Source organism: Dama dama, chromosome 20, assembly GCF_033118175.1.
Source record: "Dama dama isolate Ldn47 chromosome 20, ASM3311817v1, whole genome shotgun sequence".
NCBI lineage: Eukaryota > Metazoa > Chordata > Mammalia > Artiodactyla > Cervidae > Dama > Dama dama.
The window spans coordinates 17814627-17824586 of NC_083700.1; the positions used below are offsets into that span (position 1 = coordinate 17814627).

The 9960-nt window shown below is 55.6% G+C and overlaps 1 protein-coding gene across 1 annotated transcript; it reads left to right on the plus strand.

The window, feature by feature from the left end:
- Window positions 1-134: 134 nt before the first annotated feature.
- On the plus strand, window positions 135-9756 carry CRTC2 (CREB regulated transcription coactivator 2). Its single transcript, XM_061120756.1, has 14 exons — window positions 135-410; window positions 3119-3220; window positions 3309-3422; window positions 4011-4075; window positions 4698-4766; window positions 4937-5040; window positions 5146-5175; window positions 5352-5416; window positions 5518-5567; window positions 5679-5923; window positions 6286-6692; window positions 7997-8266; window positions 8775-8961; window positions 9102-9756. Exons 1-14 carry the CDS (start codon window positions 258-260, stop codon window positions 9320-9322), a joined length of 2082 nt encoding a protein of 693 aa, XP_060976739.1. The 5' UTR covers window positions 135-257; the 3' UTR covers window positions 9323-9756.
- The last annotated feature ends 204 nt before the right edge of the window (window positions 9757-9960 follow it).

Below are 9960 nucleotides of genomic sequence, written 5' to 3' on the forward strand. Positions count from 1 at the left end.
CGGAGTCAACAGGGCTGCTGGGAAATGGTGTCCGTTTCCTCTCTCGTATTGCGTGACTGGGGCTGTTAAAGAGTCACGTAAACAAACTACAATTCCCGGCGGTCCCCGCGCGCAGCAGGTCAGGGCTAGGCTGGGGCCGGGTTCGCGGTGCTCGCTGAGGCGGCGGCGGCGGCTACGGCTGGAAGAGCCGGGCCGGGGCCCGCGGCGGAGGCCGTGGCTTGTATTGGGAGGGTGGCGGGGAGGGACGGGGGAGGAAGATGGCGACGTCGGGAGCGAACGGGCCCGGTTCGGCCACGGCCTCAGCTTCCAATCCGCGTAAGTTTAGTGAGAAGATCGCGCTGCAGAAGCAGCGTCAGGCCGAGGAGACGGCGGCCTTCGAGGAGGTGATGATGGACATCGGCTCCACCCGGGTGAGGGGCCGCGCGGGGAAGCGGGAGCCGAGCAGAGCTGCCCCAGAGCGGGGAGCCGAGAGGCGGGGCGGGGGCGGGAGCCGTAGCGAAAGAGGCGGAACGCGGCAGGGGCAGCGGGCGCCGCCGTCTGGGAGGCGCGGGTGGAGGGTCCGGGGGCAGGAAGACGGATTTTGCGGGAGGAGGTAGAAAGTCCTGAGGGGTTGGGGCGTTTGGGAACGACTGGGAACGCAGAGTTAAGTGTGGCAGGAATGGACACAGAGAGGAGATGGTCCCCGAAACCTTGCGGAGTTAGGAGGTGGGTGGTCCTTGTGCATCTCTGATTGAGTTTCTTCAGGGACTCAGCATCTTCGATATTGCGTTATGGGGCGAGGGGATGGCCTGCTTGCCCTAGTCTGGCCTCTCTAAATTGGTGATCTCCTCTTATCTGGTCCCTCTGCCTTGTTGTGCTACTCTCGGCACTTAGTATCTCCGGGAAAGGGCCCCATGAGTGGTTTGAACTGGGTATAGTGGGGCAGGAAGTCCCCTCCTGCGTCCCGTCCCTTTGCTTCCTTTTTCAAATACTTCTTGTGGTTTCCTGACGTGAATGAAGGTGAGGTCCATTGCTCACAGACTGGTGCTTGGTATTTTGCCCTGGACGTCTTGGAGGAGAGATAGGGCTTTGGATCTCGAAAGGGGGTAGGTAACCAGTAAGCGATAGGTTATGTGGAACCGATGCTTTGCTGAACACTCTAGGGAGATGGCCATTTGGGGGGTTAGTTATGGGGTGCCTAGGAGGGTCTTCTATGGGGAGGAGATATTCATTCCTACGCAGTTCCAGAAAGAAGGCATCCTGGCAGAATTGCTTCTGAAGCTACCTACCCCCACCCCTATGTCAGGGAGAGGTGGGGTGGGAGCTTGCCCAGCTGGTTTGCAGTCCTAATTTAGGGACACATTATTCTCAAAACAGCAGGTGAGGATATTGCAGTGATCCCTCCTGGCCGGGAGTTAGAAGGAATGTAAAGCGTGATGGATGGCCGAACATGAATACCACATTTCAAAGTTCTTTTTGCTGGTCTGACTGCCTTTGATTGAATCTGTCTGTGACTGGGACTCTGGTTGTATTTGTCTGTGTGTCTCCCTCTGTTAGTCTTTTTTGTGCTTTTTTACTTTTTTGAGTCTCTAGAGACCATGTGTCCTAGTTTTGGGGAGTCAGAGAAAGTTAGATGGGGAAGTAAATGGTGTGTGTGCGTGTGCACATAATCTCCTCTAACTGCTACTAGAATCATGATCTAACTGTTGACTGCTCCCCTTTAGGAGATTTTGATCAAGGTGGGGCAGAGACAAGAAGGTGGGCAAGAGGCTGACCTCCAGCTGACAGCTTAAGGCCATGCCCTCTGGACTGTGACTCCAGCGGAGGAATGGTGGAATCTAGGGCTAGTATGTACAAACAAAAGCTCAAAAGCTGGGCCTTCCTTCTTTGTGGTGCTTCAGTCTGTCAAAAGGCGCCTTCATCTCACCTTACCCCTGTTGGGTAACTTCTCTTCTGCACATAAAAAACCTAGGGCATACATGGTCTGTGCCTGGAGACCTAAAACTAGAGTTTAGAGACCTGGAGTTCAGCCTGTTATCTGACCAGCAGGGAGGTCTCATCTGAGGCAGATATGGCCTGTGGGACCTATACTACTGAGAAACTGGGGTTATCATATATATTAGTAGCAGTCTTAAAGTGGACCAAAGGTCAGCATGGTGCCCACTGAACTCGCTGGACTGATTTCTTAGGACAGGGAGTCCATTCTGATGTTGGACTATGCACAACAGCATTAGCCATGGAAGCTCTTAGAATTTACCACTGATCAGCTGTCTTGGGTCTCCTTGTTTGGCTGGTGGCAGTAGCTGAGCCTCAGAAGTAGACGCTCACCTCTCACAGAGGGACATGAGATCTTTAGGAAGACTAAAACCATGCCAGGCTGAGGGTTGTGGTGTCTTACACTAGTGCCAGACACATCTTCCCAAAGTGGGGTTGAGGCCAGGAGATTGCTCTGGGCCAGGCTGGCATAGACTACTGCTTCTCCCCACCATACACCCCCATTCTCCAGGCTCCCCTGCCAATTCAGGGGCTTTAGGACTAGGTAGAAGAATGCTTATTGGTTTCAGCTCTGTTTTTCTGGGTAGAAGAGCCATCATTTAATTGTTCTATTTTCTGAGGCTCTGTGTAGCCTTCCTGAGGCTGGGCAACAGCCTGTGCCTATCCTCCAGAGCAAGAAGGAAAGAGACTGGCAGTCATCGCTCTATGGCATCCACCTGTGACCCTTCCCTTGTCTTCCAATTAGTCCTGTACGCATCTGGAAGGGAAAGCAGAGTTGCCCAATAGTCACCCTGCCCCAGGAATTAACCCATGTGACTAGCCTGGGGGCTCCTGGCAGCCTCTCAGGAACTCTGTTTAGACTGATGCCAACTAGGACGGGCCCTGAGTAGAGTGTTAGGGTCGTCCGGGCAGGGCGATGCCAGGCATGAGTGATAGCACGGATGGGGGCAGCCCGCGGAAGAGCTCGGGCAGATTGTTTGTAGTGGGTCTCAGTGGATCTTCCCCCAGCAGTGGCTTTTCTTCTGGCAGGTCTCTTGAAAGCATCAGCAATAGTAACGTGTCCTGGAGACGGGGATGGCAAACGTGGCTACAGGAGCAGTGCTCAGGACCCCCCTGACATTCCCGTCTGTCCTCCATGTCTCAGTTACAGGCCCAAAAACTGCGGCTGGCGTACACAAGGAGCTCCCACTACGGTGGCTCTCTGCCCAACGTGAACCAGATTGGCTGTGGCCTAGCCGAGTTCCAGGTGAGTGGATGCTGGCTTGTGGGGTGTCGGGGTGGAGAGCCAGCTCTCAGGGGGCTTCTTCCATTGACTCGCCTGTCTCTTTTGGCAGAGCCCCCTCCACTCCCCTCTGGATTCATCTCGGAGCACTCGACACCACGGGCTGGTGGAACGGGTGCAGCGAGACCCCCGAAGAATGGTGTCCCCGCTTCGCCGCTACCCCCGCCACATATCCTTCACCGAGGGGCTGTGCAGTCTGGCGGGCGGTGGGTGGGGCTCCTCGGGAGCTCATGGTGGGCAAAGGGGCTTGAGGTGCTGTCCAGTCCCATCTCGCGGCAGCTTCTTTACCCAGTCTCCCTGGAAAGTGCCGTTTGGCCCTTTTGTCAGCGCTGGCTCCTGTGGCAGGGAGCTGTCCCTCCTGTGGTGGTGCCCGCCATCTCTGGCTGGCGCTGACTTCTTTACTTCAGCTTGCTCTTTGCTGCTAGATGCGCGGCTCCCTGATAACTCATGCTACGGGGGTTTTGCTTCCCTCCTGCTCACATTTCTGTTTGTGGCTTTCAATTCAGAGACCGTTGCAACAACCTGTCTCCCCCAAAGGCTGCTTAGACATTCATCTATTTTTTCTGACTCCATTAGGCCTGATTCCCTTTTTTCTCTTCCATTCTTTGCCCTTATTTTTGCCCATGTAGAGGAGGAGGGACAAAAAAGGTGTTTGTTTCTTAGAACAACTCATCTGCTGCCTCCATTATTTTTCTCTTATCTGGTCTCTCTTCCACCCATCCCCTCCTCACTTTTTCCCTTAACTGGTGCTCTTCACATTGACAGCTCTCCCTATAGTCCTGCCTATTTATCTCCTCCCCCGGAGTCCAGCTGGCGGAGGTCAGTGTCCAGGGCAGGCAGGATCTCCTGCCCACTCTCTGACTTGTCTCTGGCTGGAGCTGGAGTTGGGTCTGGGCCTGCTCGGCCAGGCTTTCAGCCGTACCTCCTCCCACAATGGCAGAGCTGGGAGGGGTGGGGGTAGGTGGAGTAATGGGTCAGAGTCCAGTCTTGGCCATGTTGACACGGGTGGCCAAGCCTCCCTGTCCAGCCAGAGCAGGACCAATGGTAGCTGGGGTGTGTGTGTGTGTGTGTGTGTGTGAGGGGGAGGGGAGATGGGCAGGGTGGCAGGTGAAAGTGGCTGCCTCCTATCAAGAGTGGGTGCACTCAGATTCTGAACCCCTCCCCTGTCCATCTTATCCCTAATATTCATACCCAGCACATTTGCTGGGCTCTAAGATTCCTATTCAGCTTGTCCTGGCAGATAGAAATTGAGGATTTCCAGGTCTTAGGTTGTTTGTGGAGAGGGTTCACGGATCACAGGTATCAGAAGCATCAGAAAGAAAGAGGCATGATCCTGGGTGCCCAGCCCTCTTGGCTGCCCCCCATTTCCCCCCCTCCCCGCAGTACCTGTCTTCTGGTCCTTATGAGCCTTCCTCCTCATGACTTTGTTTTTCCATCCCAGGACAATGCCCTGGGGCAATTTCCCTGCAGAGAAGGGGCAGTTGTTTCGACTACCATCTGCACTTAACAGGTGATGGCCCTTGCCTTCTTTAGGCCACATCTCTCCTTATCTGTAGTTTCTGGGGCCCTGTTCCCTCACCCCACCCTGTCCCAGGCCAGCTAGTGTTTTCCCCGACTGAGCAGGGCATGAGGAGCAGAAAGACTGTCATGGGTGCCAATTCATCTCTGTTCCCCTCACAGGACAAGCTCTGACTCTGCCCTTCACACAAGCGTGATGAACCCCAGCCCTCAGGACACTTATCCAGGCCCTGCACCCTCCAGCGTCCTGCCGAGCCGCCGTGGAGGTAAGCAGCCATGTCCCAGGGTAAGGTCAAGCCACGGAACTTTTGTTTGAGGCAGGTGGGCACTACAGCCCACTCCACCACACACAGCCACTCCATCCTTTGCAGGTTGTCTGGATGGCGACATGGACTCCAAAGGTATGTGTTCCTTGCCGCATTCGGTATGTGGGGGTACTGAATGCCAGAGAATTTCTGGGCTGGTGTTGGGGGCTTTGTTCAGAGCCAGGGAGGGGTCCCCCTCCTGCCTGCATCTGACTCCTGTCCTGCCTTACTGCCTTTTCCAACCCTCTCATCACCAGTCTTTCTCTTTCAAGTCCCTGCTATTGAGGAGAACTTGCTAGATGATAAGCACTTGTTGAAACCATGGGACGCTAAGAAGGTAGGCATGGCCCACTGTCCCTCTTCTTTCCATGGAGCAGGTCTTCAGGGTTCTCCACTGAGCTCTGTCCTCATCTGCCACCTTCTTCCCTCTCTCCTCAGCTGTCCTCGTCCTCCTCCCGACCTCGGTCCTGTGAAGTCCCTGGAATTAAGTAAGTACTCTCTGAGGTTAGCTGAGGCGGGGAGGGCAGTAAAGGGAATGGTGCGGTGCTGGGCTCTGCTGACCACTGCCCCCATTTACATATTGTCTTCTCCTTTCCCAGCATCTTCCCGTCTCCTGACCAGCCTGCCACTGTGCCTGTCCTCCCACCTGCCATGAACACGGGAGGCTCCCTACCTGATCTCACCAACCTGCACTTTCCCCCGCCGCTGCCCACCCCCCTGGACCCAGAGGAGACAGCCTATCCCAGCCTGAGTGGGGGCAGCAGTACCTCCAATCTGACCCACACCATGACCCACCTGGGCATCAGCGGGGGCCTGGCCCTGGGCCCGGGCTATGATGCGCCAGGTGAGTGGCTGTCCTGGCTGTGTGTCCCTGGGGTGCTGTCCAGCTGGAGGGACAAAAGGGTGGGAAGCTCAAGCACCTAGGATTTTCCTGTGACTACCCACACCCCACCCTTCATCTGTCTCCCGCCAGTTTCCCTCACTGCCGTTGTCTGCCAGTGAGAACTGGTAAGTGTGGCTTTTCCTCAAAAGAAGATGGAGAGCAACCCCCAAGTGGGCAATGCCAGTTTGATCGTCAGGGACAGAGTAGGGAGGACATTGTGTTGCCACTTTCATAGTCTGGTCACTGCTACCCATTCCGAGCAGAAAGCGGCCCAGTTCCCATCAGTAATGTTGGCATTTCTGGTTTTTTGTCTGTGCCTACAGGACTTCATTCACCTCTCAGCCACCCATCCTTGCAGTCCTCCCTAAGCAATCCCAACCTCCAGGCTTCCCTGAGCAGTCCTCAGCCCCAGCTCCAGGGCTCCCACAGTCACCCCTCACTGCCTGCTTCCTCCTTGGCCCGCCACGCACTGCCCACCACCTCCCTGGGTCACCCCTCGCTCAGTGCCCCAGCCCTCTCCTCCTCCTCTTCCTCCTCTTCTGCTTCATCTCCGGTGCTGGGGGCCCCCCCTTACCCGGCTTCTGCCCCTGGGGCCTCCCCCCGCCACCGCCGTGTGCCCCTCAGTCCCCTGAGTTTGCCCGCGGGCCCAGCCGACGCCAGAAGGTCCCAACAGCAACTGCCCAAACAGTTTTCGCCAACAATGTCACCCACCTTGTCTTCCATCACTCAGGTATGCGTGGCTGCCTTCCCTACATGTCTGTCTTCCCCTCCTTCCTTCTTCTGCCAAGTTCTCTCCCTCCCACCCTGCTTTCTTCCAATACCTCTTCTTCACTCCTGGTGTTATCCATCCCCATCCATTCCTCTGTCCTCTACCAGCCCCACTTGGATCCATCTTGTTTCTTCTTAGGTTTAGGAATGCAAACCCTGGGGTTAAGCTCTCTAATTTCAAATCCTGGCCCCACCTCTTAGCAGCAGTCTCCTTAGATGTTTATTTAACTCCTACGAGCCTCAGCATCCTCATCTGTAAAGCCAGGCCAGCAATGGAAGAATCAAAGGCAATCACATATGGGAAGTACTCGGCACCATGCCCAGCCCAGGTGCACACTCAACAAATGATAGCTTGTCCTTTCCCTTCTCTCTGTCTCTGGTTCCTGTCCTTCTTTTCTTGTCTGTCTCTTTTTTCTCCTGCCTCCATCCTGCCCTGCTCCCTCTCCCGTCTCCCCACCTTCTTTCTTAGATTCAATAGAGTTAGAGACTGTCAGGTGATGGATCCCAGTCCCTTCATTTTACAGACGACGACGCTGGGGCCCAGAGGGAAAGTGACTTTCCCAAGTTTATGCAGCATGTGAGGGAAGAGTTGGGACCAGAACCCAAAATTCTTGGTTTAGGGCTTCTTCCTCGATGTTAATATTCTTAGCTCTTCCCTCCTTCCCTCCCCCTTTCCCCTTTTCTGTTCTCTCCGCTCCTCTTCTCCTTTCACCATAATGCTCTTCTTTCCCTCTCCTCTGTCCTAGTTTCCCTTCCTCCTTTGTTGTTCTTCCCTGGAATGTGTGTTCTGTGTTCCATCTTTATGCAAGCCCCCTTTTCTGTAGGAAAGGCTAAGGCCAGGCCAGCAAGGGCTCTGCTCTCCTAGAACTTGGAGTGAGCCTAACTTCCTTCCTTTCACCCTCCCTCTCGCAGTCCCTCTGACCTCTTCAGGGCTTTAGAACAGTTGTCAAGGTCACTGTTGTGTGATCAGTAGCTTGTGAGGTGTCTCACAAGTAGTTGATTACTAATAGTAGTTAGAGTACCCAGGTTTAAGAATTGTTGACTCCTGGAGTGGATTCAGAATTATCCTTGTGTTAACCTCATTCAGTCACTTGCATTCCAAGATGCTTTTCTGAGAGTAGTTGCACCGCAGTGATGCCCAATGGAATGCTTTTGGTTTTGTGTTGAGGATGTCTGCAACCAAAGAGGGTGAGAAGCCCTGACAGAGTTCCTCTTAAGGGGCACACTGAGGGGTAAGCTTCTCCCTTTCTGCTTGCCTCTCTTCAGGGCGTCCCCCTGGATACCAGTAAGCTGCCCACTGACCAGCGGCTGCCTCCATACCCATACAGCCCCCCAAGTTTGGTTCTGCCCACCCAGCAACACACCCCAAAGCCTCTGCAGCAGCCAGGGCTGTCCTCTCAGGCCTGCTCAGTGCAGCCCTCAGGGGCTCAGCCTCCAGGCAGGCAGCTGCAGTATGGGACACTGTACCCACCCAGCCCCAGTGGGCATGGGCAACAGTCTTACCACCGGTCGATGAGTGACTTCAGCCTGGGGAACGTGAGTACCTGGGTCCCTAGCTCAGAAGCAGGGGAGGGGATGGAGGTGGGTCAGAAGAGCCTGAGTAGTGTTGAGGGGGGCACTCTGAATTGGAGCATCTAGGTGGGGGAGAGCCTTCTTTCTTCTCCCTAGGTAACATCAACTTGGGGCTCCTCTCTCCCTGCATTTGACCCCCACTCCTGCCCCTTTGCCCCAGCTCCCTCCACGCAGCTTGCTCTGATGCTGCTGCTCTGACCCACTGTCTTCCTGGCACGTGCGTGCGTGCTCTGTCCCAGGAGGTACGGTGCCCTCACCTCCTCTGGGCCCCGCGTTCTCGTCCGTCACTGTGTTTCTTGCCATTCCCTCTGTCTCTGCTTTTGTTCCCGCTGTGTGGGAGGTGAGGTGGGGTAGAGAGAGGTGTATGAAGATTACTGGGCAAGGGGGGTTTGTGAGCAGTGCTCAGCAAAGCCAGGCAGCAACACCCTGCCCTGAAGCCCGCTTACTCCAGGCTGTGTGTGTGTGTCTACAGCTGGAGCAGTTCAACATGGAGAACCCATCGACCAGCCTGGCGCTTGATCCCCCTGGCTTTTCTGAAGGGCCTGGCTTCTTAGGGGGTGAGGGACCAGTGAGTGGCCCTCAGGACCCTCACGCCCTCAACCACCAGAACGTAACCCACTGTTCCCGCCACGGCTCAGGGCCTAACATCATCCTCACAGGTGAGAGGTGTGGACGGTGCCTGAGGATGGAAGGAGGGCGGGATACATTGGTTGGCGCAGCAGGAGACTGGGTGTGGGGGGGCGGTCTTGGAAGAGTTCATGAGGCATGGGGGCCTCACTCATCTCTTCCGTCCACACAGGAGACGCCTCCCCAGGCTTCTCCAAGGAGATTGCAGCGGCCCTGGCTGGAGTGCCGGGCTTCGAGGTGTCAGCAGCTGGGCTGGGGCTGGGGCTGGGGCTGGAGGAGGAGCTGCGCATGGAGCCACTGGGCCTGGAGGGGCTCAGCATGCTGAGCGACCCCTGCGCCCTGCTGCCTGACCCGGCTGTGGAGGACTCGTTCCGCAGTGACCGGCTGCAGTGAGGCCACCTCATCGCCATCCCTCTTCTCAGCCCTATCCCTCATCACTGCCCCTTTCCTCCCTTCCCCCTGGCCAGTAGAGATGCCACTCTCTGCCCCCAGATCCTCTTTCTGACATGAACGAAGGATCCCAAGAATGAGAAAAGGCAAGGGGTTTTTTCCAGGTGGCCCATGAATTCTGCACAAGGTGGGGGGCCTGGGGGAGCTCAAGGGAGGGCCTAAAGCACTTGTAACTTTGAACCGTCTGTCTGGAGGTCAGAGCCTGTTGGAAAGTGGGGGGTAGAGGGGAACCCCGGAGGCAGGGCTTGTCCGGATGCCTAGGGGTGGGCAGTGCCAGCCCCTCCTCACCACTCTTCCCCTTGCAATGGAGGAGAGAGCCAGAGTGGATATTATTTTTTATTAAATATATTATATGTTAATAAAAAAATCCTATTAAATCCTTGGTGTGGTTGGCTCCTGTTTGGGATACAGCTGGGGATCAAGGGAGTTCTTGGGGACATGAGTCTTTTCGCCTGCTATGCTTTCTTTTTTTTTTTAATTTGGCTTCACCAAGCCTTGGTTGCAGCACGCGGGATCTTCATGGCATTCGGGGCATGCGGGGTCTAGTTCCCTGATCAGGGATCAAACCTGGGCATTGGGAG

Bases quoted from the DNA above. Each gene is read 5' to 3' on its own strand.
- CRTC2 (XM_061120756.1), top strand. From the start codon at position 258: ATGGCGACGTCGGGAGCGAACGGGCCCGGTTCGGCCACGGCCTCAGCT. The intron at 3,221-3,308 runs GTGAGTGGATGC...CTCTTTTGGCAG, and splicing joins GTGGCCTAGCCGAGTTCCAG to AGCCCCCTCCACTCCCCTCT. The intron at 5,417-5,517 runs GTAGGCATGGCC...CTCTCTCCTCAG, and splicing joins AACCATGGGACGCTAAGAAG to CTGTCCTCGTCCTCCTCCCG.